General features: G+C 36.6%; 1 protein-coding gene across 3 annotated transcripts in view; it reads right to left on the minus strand.

Annotated features, from left to right (window-relative positions):
* The window catches only part of Slc39a12 (solute carrier family 39 member 12), a 65,374-nt gene extending 39,133 nt beyond the window's left edge, over positions 1–26,241 (minus strand). For all 3 annotated transcript variants that reach the window (XM_071619707.1, XM_071619706.1, XM_071619705.1), the window contains exons 1-6: positions 25,981–26,241; positions 18,647–18,928; positions 15,342–15,549; positions 9,852–10,024; positions 5,649–5,820; positions 599–771 (exon numbers count right to left, since the gene is read on the minus strand). In XM_071619707.1, coding sequence (XP_071475808.1) covers positions 599–771; positions 5,649–5,820; positions 9,852–10,024; positions 15,342–15,549; positions 18,647–18,928; positions 25,981–26,241 — 1,269 coding nt within the window. The remainder of the gene's footprint in view (positions 1–598; positions 772–5,648; positions 5,821–9,851; positions 10,025–15,341; positions 15,550–18,646; positions 18,929–25,980) is intronic.
* Positions 26,242–26,943: the final 702 nt, after the last annotated feature.

Here is a 26,943-nt window from a genome sequence, read left to right on the forward strand (position 1 = left end):
GTGGAGCCCTGGAGGAGACCCGCCATTTGTGGTAAGAAGGAAGGCTCATCTGCTACTTTTGGAGCACATGCCCATGCTAGGAGGGAGCTGTGAAGAAATGCACCTGCCTCTTTCTCCTCCTATCTATCTTGGACTTCCCATGGGCTTGACCCAAACAAAATTCCAGCCTGCATGAGAGCTGAGGAGATGCAACCTTTTGGGGTAGAAGAGAGAGAAAAATGGGCTATGGATCTGAATGAGCACAGGCAACTGGAGAAAAACCAGCATAACATCTCACGGTCCATTTTTTTTTTTTTCTACTTTTAGACAATGGATATTGCCTTATGGAATATTTCTTAATAGGAATTTAGATCTGATCACCTTTTCTTTTTTTCTTTCAAAAAATAAGAATAATATGAGGTGAACTTAATGTCTGGTCATCTCTTTTCCTCCAAAAGTGCTGAGAAGCTTAGGACAAATACTATTTCTTTCCAAGGAAAATACTGGCCACTGTATTTATTCTTTGAAGCCACTGTAAAATTATGTGTAAATGCCTCCAGTTGTTAAATTTAAAGAGAAATTCAACACATTCCATCTGAAATGGAAAGAAACAGATTACCTGAGGGATAAGGTGGAGCAGGGCATCCCCTGAGAGTGTCCCAACAGCCAAACCCACAAACAGCTGTAAAATAAGGTTGTAGTTCTCTTCACAGTTGTGGAAAAGGACCAGTACTGTCCCAAGCATGGAGCCCAGTGTGAGAAGTGTCACAGCCACTGTGCTGTAGCCATATTCTAAGTGAAAGGAGATCACAAAGACTGTCAGTACTCGTTGTTGTTCAGTCATGTTTCAGCTACTCAAAGTGCCAGAATAATCTCTTACAATGACAATGGATAGGGATGTGGATTGTGATATAAGTTACATATAGGGTGTTATGGTTTGGATGTGAGGTGTCCCCCAAAAGCTCACATGCAATACAATGCAAGAAGGTCCAGAGAAGAAATGTTTGGGTTACAAGAGCCTTAACCCAATCCGTGATTTAATCCCCTGATACGGATTAACTGAGTGGTAACTGAAGTGGTAGGGTGTGGATGGAGGAGGTGGGATTTAGAGCATGGCTTTGGGTATATATTTGTATCTGGTGAACAGATTTCTCTCTCTGCTTGCTGATCACCATGATGTGAGCTGCTTCCCTCCACCACCCTTGCCATGATGCCAGCATCATTTAGATCCCCAAGGAATGAAGCTGACCTTCTATGGACTAATACCTCTGAAACCGTAGCACTCAAACAAACTTTTCCTCCCCTAAAATTGTTCTGGTCAGATGCTTTAGTCACAGCAGCAAAATAGCTAACTAAAATATGGGGAAAGTTTTAATTCTTATGGAAAACAATGGACTACTCTGAAGCTTTGCTCCCTTCCAAACCTAACACCCAAGGAGACCATATTAGGGGGTGGAGCCTTTGGGGAGTGATTAGGTCATGAGGGCTCTGCCCTGAGAATGGGACTATAGCCCTTACGAGGTGCTAAAGAGATCAGTCTTTCTTCCACCAGATGGAGACTTAGTGAGAAGACACCAGCAAGTAGACCTCTCACCAAAGGCCACTCTACCGGCACCTTGATCTTGGATTTCTGAATCTCCAGATCTTACTTTCTATCATTTATAAGTCCCCCACTCTATGGTATTCTCATAGAAAGAACTAAGACAAGACTTTCACTTAACCCCCTTGCTTTGAAGTTATTCTGACTACTCTTTAACAAAAATCAAAGAGGCAATCACAAACCTAGTTTACTTCCAAACCACAAAGAAATTAATGTCTCTTTCTTAAAACTAAAACATCCATTGACAGACACTAGCAATGAGTTCCATCTAATAGATTTTAAATCTTTAAAAGGCAAGGAAGAGATGTTATAGGGGAGCCTATAGTTTGGCCCCATGATAGATCCATTTCTGTACAAAATAAGTATGTAAACTTCTTCCCGAAAATTCTCAAAATTGCATGCAATATTGAAAGTACTTCTTATTCTCAATAACTAAAATGAATGATTTGTTGGTGAAAACAGCAAAAAAAAAAAATGTGAATGGATGATAATATAAAGTTGAACAGTCTGCATTTTTGATTACTGCAATAATTTCATAACCCCTAAAATTTATACCATGGCTCCAGGGTTCCAAGTATTTTTTTAGTATTCAGAAAAGCAAAAATGTAAAATTTATAAGATTATTCAAACAAAAACAAATATATGTGAAGGTGAAGAAATAGAGGAGGAGAAGGAAGAACAAACATTAAGATAGAAGTGTCTTTCAGAAACAAATAAATGACTTGGAGATAAAGAGTTATTCATAGAATCATTTTCATTTGGCTGAAAACAAACAATTCAGCTATCCTAATACTTAAAGTGCTATGCACTTTTAAAGAAAATGTACTTTCAAAAATTGTTATAATATAGGGGCTGGAGTGTAGCTCAGTGGAAGAGCACTTGCCTAGCATGTGTGACGCACTGGGTTCTATTCTTAGCACCACATACAAATAAATAAAATAAAGATCCATCAACAACTAAAAAGTAGTTTTAAAGGAACAACAAAAAAAGATTGTTATAATAGAAAATGTACTTTTTAACTATATTTATGTTTTTCTGGAAGGTTCACCTTTCACGTTAGATGATATTAATGGTACAACTGGTGACATGGAAATGGGCTTAGGATTTTAGAAGGAACTTTGTTGATTCTACCTTCTGAATTGTTAAGGGGTCTAATATTGAAATGGAATTCATAGAGAACTCAGATGAAGCATGAAAATTTCAGACATTGATTCCCCCACATTAATTGCCTTCATTGATAATGGACATTTCATAAGATGATTAGGGGAGATGGAAACTTACTCTTCAATAGTTGTAGAGTTTCTATTTTGCAACATGAAAAATGTACTAGAGAGCTGTTGCACATGAATGTGAATATATTTGACATTTTTGAACTGCACAATGAAAAATGGTTAAGGGGGTTGTGGATGTAGCTCAATGGTAAAACAAATAATTAGCATGCATTAGCATGCATGAGGTCTTAGGTTCAATCCCAAGCATAAAAAAAAAAAAAAAAAAAAAAAAAAGATTGAGATGGTAGATTTTATTTTGTATAAATTTTACTACAATTTAATTTTTTTAATTCAAAAAAGGCTGGGGAATGTGGCTTAGTGGTAAAGTACATGCCTGGCATGTGTGAGGCCCAACGTTCTATACCCAGCACTGAAAAAAGAAAAAAAAAACTTTAAAAAATTGAAGTGGTTGGAATGAAGAGGTTTTATTTCATTCTAATTTAGTAGGAATACCTATGTTAAAACATCTCTAAGGATTTCCAACAAAGTTTCATCTCTCATTCCTCCCCAGATAGATTCTACATAGATTCTATATGGGAATATCATTGTTACCATTTCTACATAAAACTATTTGAATTTTAATTTGGGTACCTAAATTTCCAATAAAATTCCAGGCTGTCACATTTTTATAGTAGCTACATAAGATCATAAAATGTCAAGAACTCCCAAGGACAAGTGAGGATATGACATTTCACAGGCAAAGGGAAAACTTTCAAGTTCTCTCTTTTCCTGTTATACTCTTCTTTGTCCTGTGGGTAGTTGTGATGAGGAAGAGAATGAATGTCCCATAACATATATTACAAATCTTTTCAGATCCTCTGTGAGTCAGATTTTGCCTGCTCTCGTTTGGGAAGGGCAACCTGAAAACCATAAAAATCTCAGAATTTATGGTCAAAGGACTCTGCTAATTTACTCCAGGTCTCTATATAGGTGCCATGGTGTCTTGATTGGAGTCAGATGACTTTCAGAATGTTCTAAGCATTTTCCATCATTACAATAGACCTTGACCTCTCTATTAAATTCTTAGCTATTCCTGAGCAGCTACTTTAACTAGGTCTGTAATTTGATTTAAACATGGGTATAATCCACTTTCCCAGAAACAATGAAAGGTGGCACTTAGGGATTTAGTTACAGCCTAGCAAACAATATTTCCTTAATAATGATGTATCCCTGGGTCCTTCTGTCTTTAATGCAACATCTTATATTCTATAATTTCCAAAGACCAACACAACTCTTTTCCTTTAATCACATAATGCAAATTTTTAAATTGAGGACAGTGGTGTTTTTCTAGGCTCTTTAGTGTGTGTTATTTGTGGAGATTTTTCTCAGGAAGACTATTCCCTAGAAGGGTTTAGAAGTTTGTCAGAAAGGGGAATAAACCTTTCATTGTAGATCTTGAGTTTGAAAACCCTTTCCCAAGCTTGAATGTACCAGGCACTCTGCTGAGTGGTGGGAATATGAACATGCCCATGGAAGCTCACAGGTGCCACAGTCCTGTCCTCAACCATTGTGACCATCACTGCCCACCAGATACTAAATTATTTAGCTGCTCACTTTTAAGAACACATATTTTTTTTCCCCTCCAAGTGAACATGGAGGCTCTGGTCTTTAGGCCTGGCAGACTTTTGTTCCCATAAAGTCTTCAAATGAGCCACTTGCTACCTTAAAATGCACTGTGACTCAGAGGTGAGTTGCTAAACACTTTAGCTATGATGGGCATTGCAAGCTAGCTCAAAGAAAAAGACTGCGGTTCTGAAAAAAAATACATATAAGGTCCTCAGATGAATGGCAGTACTTTAGAGTTGCATTGGTTAACTGTCACATCTCCACTATATGTCATGGATATTCTTAAGCCACCATTGGGGGAGGGTCTTACATGTACAGTGATTTAGGTTCACTGAACACATTTTTGTATTCATGAACACCTCGGAACCTCATGGATACCCTGTGAAGTCTGTGAGAGAGCTTGCCTACAATAGTGACTCAACAGGACACAAACGTTGATTCGGTCATTTCCTGTGAGTGCAAGTATCCGTGCTTTCACTTCCTGTAAGTGTTCATGGCTTCACTTCTTGTGAGGGTAAGTGTCTATGCCTTTACTTCATATGGCTGTCAACTATATCTGGGAGGCTGGTATCCCACTGGATTGGTCACCTCCATCCAAGCACATCTTTGGTTTATCCCCCCGTGTGCCTTCATTTTGTACATGTTCCATGATGTGTGAAAGGCTGGGAACCACTTTAGGATCTCACTGCTTTTCCACTGTGCAGAAAAGAGACAGCTTTGTGGAAGGAGAAATATGCTTAAGGCCATGGGGTGGCTGGGGATGAAAAGAGATGACTCAATTCTGCACTTCAGATTCCAATACTAATGTGTTTTCTCTTAGACCATGTCATTTATTAACTGTGGGTTTTTCAATTGATCTATGATTTGAGTCAAATATGGAGGACAAAATCAGTTTACATAAATTGTGTACAGAATATGAAATATTTATTGAAAAGCAGTATTGCTATACACATGGACGCTGGGGCCAGTTTGCCCGAGTTTAAATGCCAACTTCATCATTTACCATCTGTGTGTCCTTGAGTATGTCACAGAACATCTCAGTGCCTCAGTTTCCTCATTTGTAAAATAAGTATACTAACAGCCCTATCTCCTCACATTATTGGGAGGATTAAATGAGTTGGTAAATATGGGATGTTCAGAATAGCACCTGGTACATCATAAATACTCTGTGCTCACTATTATTATTATATGCATTGGGCTGATCAGCTTCCCAATGAAGAACCAGAACTTACTCTCCAGCGTGGTGGGTAGAAGTTTTGCTGGCTGGTCAGTGGGCAGGTGGCAGGAGCAGCTGAGTAGCTGCTGAATGATCCCTGGACTCAGCTGCTTAAAGTCCTCCTTAGAAATGGACGAAAATCTATTCTGTAGAAATATCTCCACCAGCTGTTGAGCAGAGAAGCAAGTCTGTATGGGGAAAACATGCTGTTACTAACCTCAGTTTTGAGCCAGATGTGCCACCAATTGCCATCCTCAAGGAACCAAACTAGACAGAATGTCGACAATGGACAGAGGAAGCCATTCCTATACGTTTCCCTGCTGCTCTTTGTTCATTAACTTTTTGTGAACCTCCCAGGATTATTTTTAAATCTGAGATCAAAGTCTGTAGCACCTTGCTTTCATTCTGAATCTTGTTTAATATTTCCTGCACACTTTTTTCTTTCCTGAAAAGATACACTGTTTTTTACAATGTGCTGCATGGTGGTGGAACCAGCAGTCAAAATAAGGCTTGATGCCTGTGTTTTGTTGGTTTTCAATGTAGCTAAGACTTCACAGGATAAACAGGAACTTTGTGGTAATGAGGTCGTTATCTTTAATAACTCCCTGATTTAATAAGCCTGTTTTGGCAACCTGTATTTCCAAAAGTGATAAAAGTAAGGTTACAAATTTTAAAAGTGAATTCTGTGTCAACTAGCTGGTACACATACACTCAATGATATGACTACCTGTGTTACTTGACATCACCATTCCACAGAACAGTAGGAATTGTTGTTTTCTATTGTCTTATTTTTTATCTTAATGTTTGTAATTTTCCATATTACATAGGCATGTTTATTAAGTAAAACTTATAAATAAACAACAAAGGCAACAAGTCTCTTAAAAATTGCCAGAAGGCATCTTTTCATCTCCAAAATAAAAGCTGATGTTTGTATACATCAAAGATTACAATGTAAATATTTTAATATGTGAATGAAAATGCCGTATTTTCACAAGCACAAATGAATGACTTTTATTGAAAGAATGCAATATATTTGTGATCTTTAGTTTCAATGACTAAAGTGTTTTTAGAAAAGTCAGTGCTTTATGAGGCTAATCCGCTTTGCTATGCTGTAGAATTTTTGAGATTTTAAACAAAGACAAGTTTTTAATTAAAAAATAATGACACACTCCTTTTCAACCATACAGATACAAAAAATCTTCTGGTGATGATTCCATAGATAAAAAAAGATTTTTCTTGATTAGGAAGCTTTTGTTTGCATGGAACACAAACCACACAAATCAGAAAATCAGGAGGAGACCACAGTGGAAGGACACAAAGGATCTCAGAGAATCCAGGCACTGAAGGCCACACCTCATCAGGAGCTGCAGCCCAAACTGGAAATCTGAACCAAAGATGTGTATGCGTGTGCACACCTGTACACAAAGCATTTTTTCCTTTCTGTTTTCTTCTGTGGGTATCCATTTCCTTCTACACTTTGTCCTCTCATTTGATAATCATGAGGCTATATAAATTCCCATTCTAAAGTGACATTCAGTCAGGAATCCAAGAATGGATTGATCTGCAAAACCTGAGAAAGAATTGATTAGTTCAGGAAAGTTATCTGGGGGCTCTCTTGGGTCAGTTATCTGTCTGGTAGGTCAGTTCTATCCATGTGATAGGAGTGAGGAAGGCGTTTCTTAGAAAGGAATTGTACAAGAATTCCAAAAAGGTTCCTACTCTGAAAAGTATCACCTGAAAGTTAAATATGTGGTATTCCTCCCTTAAATAAGATAATGTGTACCAAAGACAATATTCTTTTTTGAACCATTTGTTACAGATGGAATATGATTATCTCATCATTAAAAACACTGCCCAAAAAGAAAGGGAAATTAGTAACACACTTTTGATGATAAAATATCCATCATAAATATCTTATGGGAAAATGTCTAGCTGGTAAGTAAGAGCAGAGAGGTAAACAGGAACAGAATATCATGCATTTTTCCCAGTTCATTGTCAAGAAATTGAATAGTTTCTAGTTTTAGAATACCTTCTCAGAGAGAACAGTTTTATTCTATTGTAAGTTCTGTGCCCTTGATCTTTACTTGCTGTTGCTCTGTAAGTCATTATTATTTTAAATTTCTTCTGAAATCGCTAATATGAATGTCTTAATGGTGACTCATTACATTCTATAAAATGTTGAAGAATAGAATGAAAATTTATAATATCTGGCCAGTAATCTTTAAAACACCTTTATTCCTTTGCATAAAACTTCAATTGAAGTTGTGCTGACTCTTGTGTTGATGTTATCAGGTTTCTATGAAAGTTTTCAAATGTATTCTAAAATGATAGTGTCTAATTTTCACTTTTGATAAACACTTGGAGGGCTTATTATAAGACAGAGTTTTGGGCTCCACTCTCAGGATTGCTGACTCAATAAATGCTGGGGTGGGGCCTGAGGATATGCATTTCTCACAAGTTCCTTGGTGATAATAATGTTTCTGATCCAGGAACAAGACTTGGAGAATGTTGTTCTAAATAATATAAGCAGGGTCCTCAGAACTGGTATTCCATGTTAGGGTCCCATCAAGAGTCACAAAAAAGTGACATATTGGTACAGAGAAGAATAATTGTAGAAAAGATTATTTCATTTATTTTGCATAGTTAGAACAAACAATAATTGTTACTGTTTTTAAAAATGCATGCCTTAAATAAGAAAGCCTAAATTTTAAGAAATAACCTTTGTTCCTTATGCAAATGAGGTTTCCATAAATCAAATTTATTCCCTTCCTGAAACATGGCCCTGGAGATGCACTTAAGGACACTTTACAAGAGTAATCTGGAGGTCATTTTGTCACCTTCCATTGAATATAATAATCATAAGTTTGAAAGAATCAATTCTGATTGATATATTTTATACATGACATAGGTAACAGAAATTAACTTTTTAAAATACATAGTAGCAAAAATATTTAATATTGCCCAATCATGCATTCACAACTTGTGAACACAACATTCTTTATTAGGAATATAAAGTAGGTACTCTTGTCTTTTTAAGATACAGATTGTATTTCATAGGAGTATTGCTCATTTAGGATATAAAGAACAAAAATATTTTTAACATATTTAAATCATTTCCCAATTAATAATATAGTAGGTCCAATTTCCTAGACAATTTCCCAAATAATAGCATAGTTATTAAGAACACAGAATATTACCTATATTATTTATCATATGTATCATATATATACATATTTATATATGTATATATATAAAACTGAGGATATATATCCTTAGTTTCTATAAACTCAAGCAATTGCTTATTAGCTCCATAGCTCATTTACAGGATGCAATAATACAAACTAACACATATAGTTATTCTAGTAATTAATGAACTAATGCAGGTCAAAATAACACAGTGTCTGATGCATAATAAGTATTTAATAAATGCAAGCCCTTATCACAGAATACTAATTTCTGAAGATTTTAAATGAGTAGGGCAGAGAAAGATTCTCTGATCAAAGTTGGGTTCAGTAAGATTAATTTGTCTAAAATGAATCTCTCCAGACTCCTTTACAAGCCACAGTTAAATGTGCATTTCCAGTATATTTTCCCAACTTGTTTGATCATAGTACCTAAAGAGAAGCTAAGGTATACCAGTGAATATTCTCTGAAACAGAACTTTAGGAAATACAGATATAGATATATTTGTAGGCTCACCTATCACTTTTTAAAAAAATCTTCAGTACCATCTACTATATAAATAATGTCATGCTGTTCACAACCTAAAACAATTGCTTCCTAATCTAAGCTAAATTTATTTATGCACTATTGTAGTTATTTATGCAATGTATATATATATCCTCCTCTGCCTTGTATTGTCCTTAAATGCTGTGCCTATATTTGTTCAGCACTGGTTTCATCATGCCTCGGATGGTGATTGGTACATACTAAATATTCACCATATATTTTCTGAATTAATTTTATATGGATTTGATAGTGACCCAAAGAAGAATAGAGCAATATATTTCATTCTCCTAAATATCCTGGCCTTGTTTTTATTTCTACAGGAATCTGCTTATAGAAAAAAAAAGTAAGAGCATGCTATAGAAATAGATCATTTTTACTTTTAAGAAAATATACATTCTCTTCTTGAATTTTCTACAACTCTGATAGAACTCTCACTGCTGACTTTCTTTATCAATAGCAAATGATTATATGAGAGAAATAATGGAAATACCTGATCCCAGGAAATTGGACCATCATCTGAACCTTTGTCCACAGACACAGATAGATTAGAGTAGCCCCAATCATGGGTTGTTATGTTGTCTTGTTTCCTTTGAAGTTGATGGATTTTATCCTTTTTGATACAGGTGGTTTTGGTCCAGAGAGTATGGAGGAGTTGGTTTAGTTCTAGAAATTTCATACAAAATTGGGTGTTACATAGAATAGGCAGAGCTTGTTCAGAATAATTATAATTTCACATGGCCACAGCATAGACATTTTACAAGATAAATTTTTGTTCTATTGAAAAATCAAGGTTTCATTCTGAACAAAGACCTAACATTTATACCTCACATGAACATGGATTCTCTCTCAGGATCTACCTGAGGCTGAACCAATCTTTTAAAGGTATCCCCATCATTTTAATACATTAGAGATGATAAATGGGCAACACAACCAATGAAAATGTCTTCCATTGAATAAAATATTTTCCTTTAATACAAATGTATAAATTAAAGAAGATATTGGCCTAGTTTTTAGGAAATGTATTTCCTTGAGTCAATCCACATCCTTAGTAGATTGACTACCACTTTAATGTAGCCAAGTCAATCAAAGTATCTTCCTCTGTGGATACGAAGAAAAGAGAAAATAAATGAAAGGGAGATGAGATTACTGAGACAAACTAGATCTTGTTTTCTAATGGTATTATGGAATGGATGTAAGTTTATAGATTGCAATTTTGTTTCCCTCAATATTACTCTAGGCTTCAAAAAATACTTATACAGAGAAAAATTAAATGTAATTGTAAATTCATATGGATTTATACATCCTTTTACTTGTTACTAAAGTGTCTTTGGAATTCTCCTAAAGGTTATCATCAATGGTAGAAAAACTACAAACTAGAATTTTATTTTTAATTATTAGTTTTGAACAAAAAAAAATCATGAGACTTGCAGAGAAAAGGGAAAATGTGACCCATGTTCAGGAAAGAGAGTAGTTAACAAATACATCACTGAGTATTCCCAGATGTTGGTTCTAACAAATTCTTCAAAGCAGCTAGTGTAAGCATGTTTAAGGAACTAAAGGAAAACATACTTAAAGAATAAAAGGAAAGTATGAAACAACAAATCAACTAATTGCAATTTTCAATAAGGAAATAAAAATTAAATAAAAGAAATTCTGGAGAAGGAAGACATAATAACAAAAAATTCACTAAAGGCACTCAATAACATATTTGAGAAGGCAGAGGGTGAAAATCACCAAAAAGTGAAATAAGCTAGACACTGAAAATCGTGTTGAATCTTTCTCTTACCTGTGGAAGTCTGAGAGAAATAATGAATTTTTTAAAGGGGGAAGGGTCTTATGACAATATAATGGGAATCAGTGGAGTAAAGGAAGGGGAATTAGGGGGAAGAAGGATGGAGAAAGGAGGAACAGCAGAATGAAATTAACCAAATTATGTCATGCACATGTATACACATATCACAATGAATCCCACTTTTACATATAACTAAAATGTACCAATTAAAAATTGAATCCATTACGAATCACTAAACAAAAAGATAAATTAACAGAAACAATCCATTTTGAAGAACAGAAAGTAAAAACAGAGGAAGAACAAGAAGTCTCAGAGAGCTAGGAAACAAGAAGCACATCAAACCTATGTATTGGAAGTCACTGAAAGAGAGGACAAAGAGAAAAAATAATCCGAAAAATAATCTACTGGACAAAATAATACCCCCAAACTTTCCAAGCGATGTAAAAATCTACTGTGTTCAAAAACCTCATCAAACACCAGGGAGGATAAACACAAAAAGATCCACACCCAAACGCATTATAATTAAGTTGTTGAATGTCAAAGACAAATTCTTGAAAGCAAAAAGTGAAAAAAAAGGACTCATCACATGTGAAGGAGCATCACTATAGTTAACCACTGACTTTCCATCAGAACAATAGAGATTTGAAAGTAGTGGGATGGTATAATCAGAGAGAAAGAAAAAAAATGTTATTTAAGAACCATATAGCCAGCAAAATAATCCTTCGAAATAAAGGTGAGAAAAAATTCCAGGTGGGCTGGGGATGTGGATCAAGCGGTAGCATGCTCGCCTGGCATGTGCAGGGCGCTGGGTTCTATCCTTAGCACCAAAAAATAAAAAATAAAGATGTTGTGTCCACCGAAAACTAAAAAATAAATATTTAAAAAATTCTCTCTCTCTCTCTCTCTCTCTCTTAAAAAAATATATATTCCAGGTAAACAATGAATGAGAGAATTCATTGCTAGCAGATCTGCCTTATAAGAAATATAAAATTAAGTCCTTTAAGCTTAAAAGAAATGACCCAAATGTACCTTTTGTTTAAATTTTTCATTTTGTTCAAGTCTACTGGAAAAATGAAGAGTACTAGAACATAAGAATGCAAGTTAATTTTAAGACTTTATAAATATACTTTGCTCATTTGTTCTCTAAATATTTTAAATTTGTTCTAGTTAGTTGTACATAACAGTAGAATATCTAGATTTAATGAGGAAATACTATAGGCTTTTCCTTTAAAATCAGCAATATAATAAGAATACTAATCACTCCCACTATTATTTAGTATTATAGTGGAATTATTAACCAGTGCAATTCCACAAGAAACAAATAGAAATACAAGACTTAGAGAAAAAAATTATATCTTTCTGAAGATGATATACTTATATCATCTAAAAATTGATGTAAAAAGAAAATAATCAGAGTAGGTTACAAAATTAATCTACAAAATCATGGCTTTCATATATCTAAAAATTCATAAAGGCACTCAATAACATATTTGATAAGGCAGAGGGGGAAAAAATCACCATATATCTAAAGATAAACTAGGGGGCTGGGGATGTGGCTCAAGCGGTAGCGCGCTCGCCTGGCATGCGTGCGACCCGGGTTCGATCCTAAGCACCACATACAAACAAAGATGTTGTGAACAAAGATGTAGTGTCCGCCGAAAAACTAAAAAATAAATATTAAAAAAATAAAATAAAATAAAGATAAACTAGAAGATATAATTAAAGAAAACGTCACTTAAGAGATCCAAAAAGAAAGTTAGATGCCTATATATAAAATAAGAAGAAACGCCTAAAACCTGTGTGAGGAAAATAAAAAAAACACTCCACAAAAATATACATGTAGACATGAATAAATGGGAAGACATTTTTTGTTCTTGGATATAAAGGTGCAACACTTTATAAATACCATTTCTCTTTAAGTAATTTTATATACATAATTCATATAATTATATTTATATGCAATATATTTATATATATTTTTTCTATATATACATATTTTTTTCTATCAAAATAAAATTACCTTAAGTTTTTTCTTGGAGCTTGACAATTTGATGGTATTCATTAGAATAAATAAACAAACTAGGAAAATCTTGGAAAGAACTGTGGAGAAGGCTAGCTGTACTAGGTACTTAAGTATACTGGAAAACTGGTATAAATAAAATCATATGGTATTAGAACATGAATAGACAAGTTGGCAAATGCAACGAGACTAGAAAAATCCAGAAACAGGCTCCACTGTGTTCAGAGCTTTATTGTTTCATATGAAAGAATTTTATCAGTCAGTTGAGGAAATAATGCATAAGAGGTATAAGAAAAACTGGAGAGTTGCATAGAAAAATTAAACTGAATCTATTCTTTACAATATACCCAGAAATAATCTAAACTATATCAGAAATGAAAACATACAAATACTGGAAGAAAACATGAGTGACTTGTATAACCTGGGTATAGGGGAAAGCTTTCTTAACTATCTCTCAAAATACAAGTTTGATTACTTAATTGTATAAAAATAAAAAATACTTGAGAAAATGACTGATTCCAGGTCTGGGCAGGAAATGTGTAGGATAAGCCTGAAATATCTTGTTATTTTGGAAAGCAAAGGAGATGTAAAATATTTTAATGATATTTGTCAAAAGAACTTAAAATCAACTTAAATAAGTTTTCACAGGTTAAGGAGGGAACAATCTAAGCACCAATTAGGATAATAATGACAAATGAGAGATATGACATTATAATATTTATTAAAAACCTCCCTGTTCTTTGAAAGATGCAAAGGAATGTGTTACTATTTGAAAACTGGTCAATTAAAATATCAATTTCCTTTAAAAACTTGAAGTTCCTCTAGGAACTTCAACAAATGAAATAAAGATAAGAGGAAGTTATTCTAGTGTAGAATTATCACACAAATGAATAAAGCAAGAATGAGAAAATTAGAAGATTACCATTTTGCAAGCCCTAAATAACCCATGTAGGCAATGATCATCAATAGCTTCCAATTTCTCAGTAAAGAGACAACCAAATGTTATATGTTTCTTGGAGGAGGACATCAATTATAAAATAGTATTCCCAAATAACAACTGAAAACTAATAAGGCCTTCACATATAACAACCAACATATGAAGTGTAACAAACATAAATGCATGTTAAAAAACTAAGAATGCAATAAGCAAAATCCAGATGGTAAAGGACCTTTTCATTTTCCCCTCCTCAAAAAAATTTGCAACAAAATAGACAAGATGAAGAAGGAGAACCAGATACACCTATTAAGTTATTTAGGAGATCTACCAACAATTTGCATTTTATGAACCTTTTTTGGATCCTGATTTTTTAAAAAAAAACATTTTTAAAAGTCAGGTAAATGTGAATGAGCATTTTTATGATATTAATAAATCATTATTTTTCACTTGTGATATTGGCAATGAGATGCTTTTTAAAAATCTCTCTCTATCCATCTTAATGCAGATTTGAAAAATAAGTCATACCACTTTTGAGTCATCTGTCATCTGTCTTACCCAGTACAAAGAAATGTGCAAAAAAATTCTGATTTCCTTCCTGACATCCCGTTTCATCTAAGAGCCCCAAAAAGGAATTCAGCAAAGACAGAAAATTCACATTATTTTTATTGAAAATTAAATGGTTCACATATATGATGATAAGCAAACTGGTTGTGGACCACCTTGAACCCTGAATTAGTGGATTATTCTTTCATCATTCTACAGAACACTGTGCCACCTCTGGCCCAGTTTTTTAATTTATTTAGTTAGTTAGTTAGTTGTTGATGGACATTTATTTATTTATATGCGGTGCTGAGAATCGAACCCAGTGCCTCACACATGGTAGGCAAATGCTCTACCACTGAGCTACAGCCTCAGTATTATGTGCCAATTAGGAGAGGAGGGTATATTTAGGCCTTATGGCAGACCTAAAATCCTTCCCTTTGGCTTGATATCACAATTTCCATCAACACAGAAAGGGGCCAAATCTATGTTTACACCTCATCACCACACAGACATCCTAACACATTTGCCTTGAAAGACCACCTGAGCCCTCTTACTACATGCCAAAATAAAATGGAACTTAAAATATAACTGAACAAATTCAGTCATTGAAATGCTCCAGCCTTTGTTTTTGGCACAATCATTTTGGAAGCTGTGACTTGGAAGTTGAATTCATGAAAATCCTCCTTACCTGATAAGTGGAGAGTATTTGTACTATTCAAGAAACTGAAAATATATTCTGTAAAATAGTCTGGGGCTGGCAAGTTTCTTCGTCCCAGACAAACACCCTGGAGGGACAAAGCAATGATTGTCGCTGCCAATCTGGGAAGTGTATTTTCATCCGCACCGTCACTGCTCTGGATTCCAGATTTTTTCTGTAGCATTTTAGTTCCCATACACTGAAATCACACACAAAGTAAAGAAAAAAACTTTTAACTTCTAAAATTATTTTGAATACTTTAAAATGATCTCTAGGATTTTCCCTAAGGATAAAGAATAGTCCATCTGAAGGAAGATTGAATTGTATGTGGAAATGACTGTCATCTCACAAAGTTGTCTTAGATGCAACTGTATTTGGAAATACCCCCTTCTTCTACTTTTTTTCTTGGGGGGGGGGGTGCTGGGGATTGAACCCAGGGCCTTGTGCATGCAAGGCAAGCACTCTACCAACTGAGCTGTATCCCCAGCCCAATACTCACTTCTTTTATCTGCCATGATACTCAGTGTTCTAAGCCCGTCTCTACCAGTCCTCAGTTATCTAGCCTTTCTCATTATCCTCTCATGGATGTGCTTTTCCCAAGACTATCTCCTGCTCTTATAGCATCCTCTCAACTGGTAAAATCTCTCCCACCTTCCAATACAGCCTGCAGGCCAATGACTTTCAAGTCTACATTCCCTACCTTGACTTCACACCGGCCCTGCTGCCTTAACCGTCACAGGGCACTTCCACTTACTTTCACATCAGCCCTTAGTCTCAAGTTCAATGTGAAATTATTACAAATCAAAAGTCAGCACAGGGTTAGGTTCTTTGAACTCTTACAGGACATAGGACAAATGACATGGGGCCTTTTTTATATGTATATGTCAATTTTCCTCAACTAAAATATAAATATCTAAAAGCTAGAATTTTGTCTTATATTCTGCTAGTATTCCCATTCATTGGTTTAAACATTAATTGAATGCCTGCTGTGTGCCTGGCACTATGCTAGGCCCACTACATATGAAGAAGAGAATGTGTTCATCAAAAGAGAAATGAAAAGAACGTTGTTGTGTCAATGTTCAATTCTCGTGACCTGGACAAGGAATAAAATGTATACATTGGATTTATTCCTTTCTAAGTCCGTAATTGGTGAAATTGGCAGGAGCATATTCATTGCTATGGTAGACAGCAGAATGGAAGGCTGAGAGTCAGTTATCAAAATCTTGATAGATTTGGAGACATAGCAAGAAGTTCTTTGCATGAAAATAAGTTAAATACTAGATAACATGAACCTCACAGAAGTATGAATTTTTCATAGAGGTTGTAAAATAGTAACCCTTATAAGGTGCCATTGACTTCATCCTTGAAGTGTTTAGGGTGTGGCCAAGAATGCCCATTCTCTATGCAAGGGGCAGGGCTGGCAGAGAGCTCTGTGCACATCCCTATTCCTCTACCAAGAAATCACAAACAGTAAAAGAAGAGGTGGAACACTAAGGGATTGAGTTAGGAAGATGGGAGACAAAGTTGTTTGGAATGAAGAGATGGAATGATGTTTGTGTTCTGTTCTTTAGCAGGGTTGGCTGCAGTAGGACCCTATGGAGTAGAGGTGTTTCTTTGGGGGAATGAGTGAGGTTCACCTGAAATAGCTGTTACTGGTTTGATTCATAGAAGCCATGTCCTGTGCAGATCAAGACCTGGGGATGCTAGTGGAGGGTCTCCTGTTCAGCACCCTCTACCATGACCTCACATCATCAGGTCAGAAAGAGTGGCAGCTGCAGTGAGGTGTCAACAGCCTTCTGCAAAAGTCTACATCGACTGACTTCTAAGGAGGTCCTGGGTGTTCCTAGTTCCAGGAACTAGGAACAGTGCTATCTCTAGGAGATCACTAGTCTAAGACCTGGCAAAGGCTATGAGAGCAGGAGCTCAGTTCCTGTTGACTAAAAGCTGTCCATGTAACATTTTTTTACCCTATTCTGAGAATGTCTGATCTCACAAACACTCCGAATCCCGGGTATTGGCAGTACATGTATAATAACCATAAACCTAGACACATACACACCATCTGGTTTTAAACACTGGGCTTCCGTTTAATTTGCATCACAAGATAGTAATGGGGAGATGACTAAATTCCTAGTGGCTAATTCAAACACATCTTGTGTTGTATAGATGTTATAATAAAGCCATGATACCCAGGAACACGTCCTTATTAAACAGAAAATTGATATTTCTCTCAAGGAAATTTTTCCTAAAATGAAACTAGAAACAAGATTATGGCCCAATTTTGATATTTACATGATTAAAGCTACTTTTGTGATGTTTGCAAAGTGCCTTGTAAACAGCCTCTCTATTAGTTCCACTAATGACAAGAGAAACTAAACAGATTTACAGCAAACTGGACGATATGTCTGCTGGCCATTAAGTCAAAGCATGACTTTTCAGATACCTTTAGGTTACTAGAAGTAACCATTGAGACCGAGAACCAAAATGTCTACACATAATCAATGAATAATTCAAGAGAGAAAAAATATTTTCAACAATTTCTCAAAGTGGTACAGGTCCTCAATTAATTCTGCTAGGAAAAGTGGCTTCAAAAACCTTGATGTTCAGAATCTTTACCTTCTGAAACTTTCCACTGCAACCCAGAAACCATAAACACCATTAAAAGTTCAGCTTTTGCTAGAATAGTAATGAGGAAGCAAATGAGCAGGTGCCCATTTTCTAATGGGAGCTGGGAGAGATGAGAGGCCTCTGAACAGACCCTGTGCACATGCAGACCATGTAATCAAAAACCATAAAAGGGCTCATGCTGACCATCATGAATAATGCCTTTGGCAAGATGCTTCCTTGGGAAAATAATTAACAATGAATTCATCTCTCTCAAACTGTTTCTGCCTTCTTCCCTGGCCAGTGGCAGGGTAGGTAGACACAGTACCCTCCACTACTACAGTTCAGTCCTTGCAGACTAATTAAAAACCCTGAGTCACTGGAGTGCTCAAGGGAAATCAGGAGATAGAGCTGCCTGTCACCTGTCCTGCCTGCCTACCAGCCACTGGCTTTCTGGCTAAAATTCATCTTCTGATTAGTCATCACATTTCCACTTTTAGACACAGATTTCTAAATTATGTCACTTACCATACCGTGGATAAAAAAAAAAAAAAAAACATAAATACTTATCTTTCTTAGAAGTTTTTGAAAGACTTGGGAATCATTAACTGACTAAATATAATAAATAAGTGAGTAAGAATCTGAGACAGCATCTTAGCAGCAGAGCTGGTTAGCAACTGTGTCCTTGTTACCTGGCTTCTGGATGTGTCAAAGTGCTGCCTGGTGAAAGCCAAGATATCTTCTGTCTCATTCTGTGAAAGGAAATAGGAGTCTTCATCTTTCCTGAGGCTCAGGAGGCTGTGTAGGTAAAATTTATACTCTTTATTACTCATGTTGAGCTTTGAAGAACAGATCTCTTCCTGGTGAATAATGTAATAGAGGAGGAGAAGAGAAACTCTCTGGACCACCTCTTCTCTAAGCTGATCTTCAAAGTCTCCTCCAGCTATTAGTAATAGTGCATCTGGTTCAAAACACTGTGGAGGGGAGGGAAGAAAGAAACAGAAGCAAAGTTTAACAAACAGCTCCAGAACACGGACAGCCACGGGGTCTCCACTGCCTAAACTTTGTGAGTAGAAGGGGAAAAGAGTCAGGTCTGATAGCTAGATTCAGATAGGAGCATCATGGCTAGACTTTCATATAACAATAATGCTCTCCTCAGAAGCCTTTTTTTCTAAGAGTAGTGTAGTCCTTCTATCTCCAACCATGGTTGTCACACTGTCATAGTTGTCAGTCACATAGTTGTAGATCTGCTGATTTACATAAAACTAGCCAATTCTTTGGCTTTTAAAATGATGCCAATGACACATCAAATAAAATCCAAACTCCTTACAGTTTTCCTCCTGATCTAGCCCCTGTCTACCCTACCTGCCCCACCTCATCTTAGCCTTTCTCTACAATATAACTGAAATTCTGCCCCTATGATTTTTCTGTGGGTTCCTCAAAGCTCTTTTCCCACATCTTTTGAATCTTCTTGTTCCCCTTATTTCTCAGGCCTTAGTTTAAAGTGCCATCCCTTTAGGGAAGTCTTCCCAAAGACCTGCCTGCTCCCAAACTTTGTTCTTCTGCACAATGCTGTCCAATAGAAATATAATGCAAGCTACATGTGTTTGGAATTTTCTAGAAGCCATATTTTTTAAAAAAGAAACAGGCCAAATTAATTTTAATAATATTTTATAGAAGTTCACATATCCCTAATAATGATCATTTCAGCATGTAATCAAAGATTTTTAAAAATTATTAATTTTGATGAACCACATATCAAGTGCTCAATATATCTACAAGTGACTATAGCCACTGTGTTAGACAGCCACCTCTGGAACATATCATTATTTTATTTACTTCATAGCACTAGCATTATAAAATTACTGGGTTTTTATTCTTGTTTATTTTCTTTATCCCCCATGAAAACTAGTGGCCCATGAAGGCTAGGTTTTGTCAATTTTGTGCAGTTGTATACTTATGTATAAAAATTCAATGATGGAATGCCATATGCCCCTTATCAATCTTACCAAAGATAATTGCTAAAAATGTTTCCACTGAAGAGAATCAGAACACATACCACCCCAAAACATATCACTTTGGCACACTGACACCATTGAGCTGAAGGCAATTGAAAACCAGTAGATGAAGAAGGTCTCTCTGCCCTCCCCCTTTGTCCCTAAACCCCATTATAATTTCCCATGAGAAATGTTTCCTCCATGTACCAAGAATATGAAAACATTCTTATCACTGGAGACAGAGTTGATGCAGATATTCTTCTACACAAACTTGACTACAAGAACCTTACTGATGAAAGAAATTAGTATCCTTCATCTATTTTATACTCATTTCCCCCACAGTTTACCACCCATTTTCCTTCCTCTTGTCACATCTCCACAATTTATTGCTCTTTGTTAAAATGGTATACAAGTCCCTGGGTCCAACCACTTCTTCTGGGCTTGCACTTCTTCCTGTGAGGTTTCCCAAGCCACATAAAAATATTAACATCAAACTAAACCTGTATGCCTTTTCTTCTGTTATGCTTTAGTCAGTTCAGCTCACAGGTCTCAGTCACAGAATCTAAGTGGGTAGATGTGGCTCCTCTAATCTGAAAAGTTCACATGGTCTGAGGGGTTAGTGATAACATCATAGGGCAGTAAGAAAAAGATGGACATGGGAATTGTGGATAGGAAGCTTTCTTAGCAAGAGAGCAGCTACCTTTTGTCAGAGACAGCTGGGAAGCTCCTGAGATTCTCACAGAATCTGAGAAGCAGCTCCATTACCTAGCCACAACAACCTCAGAGTGAAGTAAGGAAATGCCTGCCAGTATCTCCGAGTGAGTTGTCCCCACTTGGAGGTTCTAATTCTCTGCCTTCTGTGCTACCCAGTAGGTCAGTAGGTGCCCTCTGGTACATACCACCCTGATCCAGAGGAATAAATTTCCAAACCAAAGGATAATGATGTTCTTCCACAAGCCAAGGAACTCCAGTCCCACTCCCTCTCAACTGCAAGGGCTTGAGAACTCAGCAAAGAGAGGAGAAATGGGATTTGCAATGAGAGTGAATTTTACTTTTACAAGTTTAGCCTTTTGCAGGATTGACACCAACAACAAGTGAATAAATTGAAACAAAACTGCAATAAAGTCATTCTTGGTGCCAAACAACCTCCTCCTGAAACCAAACTATGTATTAGCTCCCAATTATTAGTAGTTCAGTGCCCAGAACTGTGCTGAGCACCTTAATATCCAGGCACTCCTCAGAGTATAATCTAATTGGTTCTGGAAAATGCTTAGGATAATGATTTCTTTGACAGTGTAAACCCTATTCCATTATTTTAGATGGAAAAATATCCTCAGCCTGTATAATAATCCACCAAATATTTTCACATACTGTAAGGCATTTAGAATACCAGTTATGCAATTACTTAATATTTAGTGAATTGATGGATACATTTGTATGCAATATGCAAAGATAATGAACAGAAATAAGAATCATATTTTCCTTCTGTGAAAAAAAAAATTTACTTATAGTATATGTGAAAACCAAGTGTAAGATCTGATAACTAACTAGCCTAAAACCACAGAGCTAATACTGGTTAGTTGTACTAATCCTAATTCCTGCTCTAGCAAGGATAGGCCTTATTCTCTTATTGTTTTCTTTTGTGTCATGGAGAACATAAGCTGTGGACCCATTGTACAGCCCTCCCAACCAATTACTTTCCCTCCTTCCTAATTTATAGGAATAAAGATCATCTAGGATCAATAGGATTGGTAAAAGTCAAATGGCAATCAGAATGAGAATGTTATATATGCAGAGGGTTAAATGAATTCATGATGATATACTGATGGATGGGGCTGGATCAGTAGGAAGAAGACCATCAACACCAGGAGAGGATGCTCATGAGGCCACCAGACCATGCACATATAGCCAGGGTTTGGACACACAGCAGTGTATGTGGCCACATTTTATCAGGTCTGAGATGCCTGAGACTCTAATCCATCAATGGTTCCTGCTCAACATTTTGCCGGGCCTTTTCAGGATTAGAATAGCGGGTTTGCAAGGCATGGGGCCCCTGAGAATGGGGTATGCATTGTAATCGTGCTAAGCATTACAGAACTGGTTTGTACAAGGCTTACAACACACAAGGTAAAACTAACTTCTGACTTTGAAAAGTTTAAACCAGTTATTGAAGCATCTAATTTTGTGTCTCTAGAGATTTTAGTAATCTTGAATAAATAGGTACCACCCAGCCCTTGCTTTAATATTTTGAGGCTTGCTGAAAAAAAGTGTAACTGTGAATTAAATGACCAGGAGCTGAGAACTTTGCTCCCTTTGATGACACTAGAATCTTAGAAAAGGTATCCTAATACAGAAAGTGGTGGTTTGAGGAACGAATTCAGTAGAAAGCATCAAATGAAATAAATAAGGAAAAACAAACCCCCCCACCAAAAGCACTTTGGGGGGTGGTAGAAGGGAGGGGGACAAGGATTTTCTATTTCTTTTTTTTTTTTTTAATATTTATTGTTTAGTTGTAGTTGGGCACAATATCTTTATTTTATTTATTTATTTTTATGTGGTACTGAGGATAGAACCCAGGGCTTCTAACATGCTAGGTGAGTGCTCTACCTCTGAGCCACAACCCCAGCCCTAGGGACAAGGATTTTCAATGTATCATCACTAGATTTTTTTTTTTCATTGTTAAAGTTTTTAGCAGTTGACTGAATTGTGTTTGGGGAGGATGTTTAGCAAATTTTTGCAATTATTGCCACCCCATAGGCATCAAGATCTACTCTGTCCAAGGCTGCTGACTATAGTGAAGTGATTCTTTGTTAAAGAAGAATGGACCCATTCAGGAATAATCCAATGATTTTCCCTTAAATCTTGTCATGTGGAAGCATAAGTTTTAAAAGGAAAAATGCCCACACAGATTCTAGGAATTCATTTTGAAGACTTCATAAAGCAATAAACTTTGGCAAAAGATTGATTCAAATTCAAGCAGAGGCATCCTTACAAGCTAATAGGCTACCCTAACACTTGGTAATAATTGTTCATTACACCCTGAAGCCAAATCAGATTGCCTAGGTAGGTAATTCAGTTTCGCTTATTGATTATGCCAGGTGAGAACCTTGGTGACAAAAAGCAATATGATAATTTCCTTTTTTCTACATCAATAAGACAGCTGCCAAACCTACAGGATGAACTTAAGAGGTTTTAGCCCCATAGATGTTAAAAATTGGATTTTGATCCAATCCACTGTCCTCTTTTAAGTTCTTAGATTTTTGTGAGGTCTTGTTTGAGGATGAGGAATCTTTGTTTTTAGTGGACAATAATCAATGTTAATATACAAGAAGGAAATTTTATTTCTTCCTTTTCCTGCCAAAGGGCTGGATGGATGTCAGCTGATGGCAGACTGTGGCTCTCAATGGTCTGAACTAGTTTTAGTGGCTTTTTTGACTGACAAGAAGAGAGTCTTTACTGAGAAGAAAGAGTGAGGGTAAACTTGTTAAAGATGCAAGATAAAGCTCATAATTTTCTACATTTTATCCCATGAAAGTTATGACAAATGAGTGGGAGGGTAGTGCTGAGTGTGAAATAAACGAAAGACCTTTGTGTCTCAACTTAAAGTCTGGCTGAGAATTGTCTGGAGAACTTGGTTAAAATCCTGAGCATCTGGCACAGCTGAGGGGACCTTGGGGGACAGGTAGGAAAAGCTTTCTGAAGAATGTTACTGTTCCAATGTCCCTGGACCAGGAAGGACCAGCTACATCAGCACAAGGTATAGGGAAGAGAAGGCAAAGAGGAAACTTGAGCTCCTGTGTCCAAGCTCATGCATGCACAGATGTCCCTGTGATCCCCAGAGATATCCCCAAGGAGAGACTCACTAGATCAGTCCTACTGATGAGGAAGCCAAGGATCAGCAGGTCCCAAAAGATAGAAAGTGCCAGAACCAGGCTCTTTTTCCTTCGGGAAACCATGTAGGGTCATGGTTCACATTAGTACTGAAGTAGAGTCACTTAATCCCTCATTAAGTCCAGTAAAGCTGTTTCTCATTAAAAAAGAAAGAAAAGAAAAAGCCAGGATCACATAAGAACTATCCAAAGACTACACAGGAATCGGTTTATATTTAAATGCCCAATATTTTCAGAAACCTCGGGTTTCCTTTTAATTCTATGTTTACGTAGACTTACATTATTTTCCTCCTCACAAATTCAAGGCACCCACTTCCCTTATTTTTCCAGACATTGAGAGATATGAGCTCACTCCCTTACCCTCTCATTTGACCATAGAGTTTCTAGCATGAGCCCTGCCTACCAGAAAAGTCCCTGAGATAACCAGAGACTCAACAGCAAGCTGAAGCCCTGTGGTTTGAGACAGAACCTGGGTATTTATGAAATCAGGAGGACTCTATTTCCACTGTTTCTCATGAATGACAGGGATACATTCCCTGGGCTCCTTGCTGACAGGGAAGGCAGGTGAGTGGAAGCTCACTGAGCAGGTGAAGCTGAGATTCACCTTGCTTCACTTCAGTTTTCTTCCAGAAAGGAAGAAATAGAGCATCAGAAAGAGGGTGAAACTATTATACTATTTCAAGGCCTGGAATGAAAATAATTCAAAGGAAAGCCAAATGGGTCAAATTCTTGATAATGTCACAGAAAACAATAAATGTGAAACAATCCCTTTTCCCCAGCCCCAAAAATGGAGAACAATTTTGCTTGTTTACATTCCCCCTAGCAAGACTATATTCAAGCAGCCTTAATAAGGCACTCCATGTCATTAAAGGAGAACATTGCACTGAAGCAAATTCTCAGAGGACATTCGTAACCCATGATTCCTGGGTACGTTTAGAGGCATGTCTTCTGTTGCTATGTATCCATGTACATAGTTATCATTAAAACAGAGCAGAGAAAGACTCGTATCTGTGAGCAAGATCCCTTCTGTCACCAAAAAAAAAAAAAAAAGAAAGAAAGAAAGAAAGAAAAAAAAAAGAAAACACTTGGCCATGAAATCCCTCCCCACCCCAGAACTATGTATGATTGAAAAGAAAATTCCAAAATTTAATTTGGAAGCAGTTATTTGCATCTGTTTTACTTATTTTTTCATTTAACTATATATTTGTAGGTTCTTCCCCCAAAATCTCATGGGTCAGCAATATAATGATAAAGATCAATTTTGCTTGATTTTTCTTTGCAGTTATTTTAAGACACAGGGTTCTCACCTTATATACTGTTCTATCCCCCTCTACCATGACATCTACCCACCCCAATGGGATGAATTCTCAAGTCTCCAATGAGTGCATATTAAGGTGATCTGTAGAGATTTTTTTTTAATTCCATCCTGGGAAAGTTCAGTCTCCATCTGAGAAGGATAAGGTGCCAACATGGGTATCTGTGAAACCTGCCAGCAGATTCAGAAGTGCCCAGTCAGGGTAGGGATCCACTTTGTAGACTAGGAGAAAGCTGTGCTATGGACCTCAGAAGCCATGGATCTAATTTCAGGTCTACCTGTAGCATTTCTCTCCCTCAGCTCAGATTCGTCATTATGAAGACAATTATCCAATTATGAACTTCCTACCATGAAAAATATTAGAAAACACCAATCAACCATCTAGAAAAAAGTACTCAAACATTGAACATTAGAAAAACATTAGACTGCTATAATTACACCACAGAAAACAAATAGCATCTATCTAACTAGTCACTGGCAAGTTGACTGCAAGCTCAGGAAAGGATTATAAAATAAGAAAGGACCAAAAGTTCATGCTCATAAATACCTCTATCTAAACACACAGAAGGGTTCTCGAAAACATAAACATTACCATTTCAACAACAACAACAACAACGACAAATTCTCTATCTTTAAGTGTTCTCTGCAGAATGCTGAATGGTTTGTTGGATCCCAAGTCTGGATGTTATTTGACCACAGTGCATTGCCCACTTGGGTTTTAAAAGATCTGTATTTCCTTTTGCTTTGCTGAAGTAACTCACTCTAGCATCCATTACTCTCTTTGGAACACACCTTGGCACCTGACCCCACTGTATTTCACTAACCAGGTTACAATCTCCTCGTATTCCATTTGTCCTCCGGGGGCACCCCGTCTTCTCCAACAATGTTTTGATGAGGCTTCGTGAGTGGTTGAGGGGCGGGTGGTCACCAGCAGAGAGAACCTGTAGTACTTCTGCCAGTTGGCCTTGACTCCCAGTGCTGCTGCTGTCCTTGGTTGAGGGTTTGACTGTCTCAGTCAAGGGAATAAGGCTGAGTAGAAAGACCAATGGCACCCAAATTTCTGAATGTTTGGTCCACAAACACATTTCCACGCTTCCTTTACCTTGAATCTGTCTTAGGTAGGTGTGAGTGGGTGGCTGTTCACAGGATAAACTTGAGACAAGAAGAATTTCTGTGGTAAAGGGGGGAAATAAAGGCTTCAATTATTGTGCCTGCAACATGTTTGAAAGGATTCATTAATTGGGTGGCTAAGCTGATTTGCAATGACAAGCTGTTTTGGAACAACAGGAGGTCTGTAGGTAATTTTTATAACCCCAAACAGAGGCAGGAAACTACCATGACTGTAAACTTTCCAGCTACAGAAAAACAGCCAAGAAGCACGTCAGATTGCCCGTCTTGAAACTGCCAAACATTAGGAAGAGTAAATTGTCTCTTTTTCTGCAGGTGACACAAGTTACCAGACCTGGAAAGGAAACACCCTCGTCTAAGCTCATTGTAAAGAACCCCATGAAATTTTGATTGGGGTCTTCATCACTAAAGTAAGAGAATAAAAATAAAGGAAAAATAAATTCCATATATTGCCAATAAAATGTTGAGTTAGAAGTTTTCATACAAGGAGAAGTACTGGAGGAAAAAAATAGTAATGTTCATAAAATACTGGTCACTCTTTAGTTGATTAAGGATCAAGATTCTGGAGAATGCATTACTTAGAAAAACAAGATTTCAAGATCTCAGAAGCCCTGATAAATCCACTCACTCGATTGTGATTAAAAGGATAGGAGATGATT

This window comes from Marmota flaviventris, chromosome 12 (genome assembly GCF_047511675.1).
Source record: "Marmota flaviventris isolate mMarFla1 chromosome 12, mMarFla1.hap1, whole genome shotgun sequence".
NCBI classification, from domain to species: domain Eukaryota; kingdom Metazoa; phylum Chordata; class Mammalia; order Rodentia; family Sciuridae; genus Marmota; species Marmota flaviventris.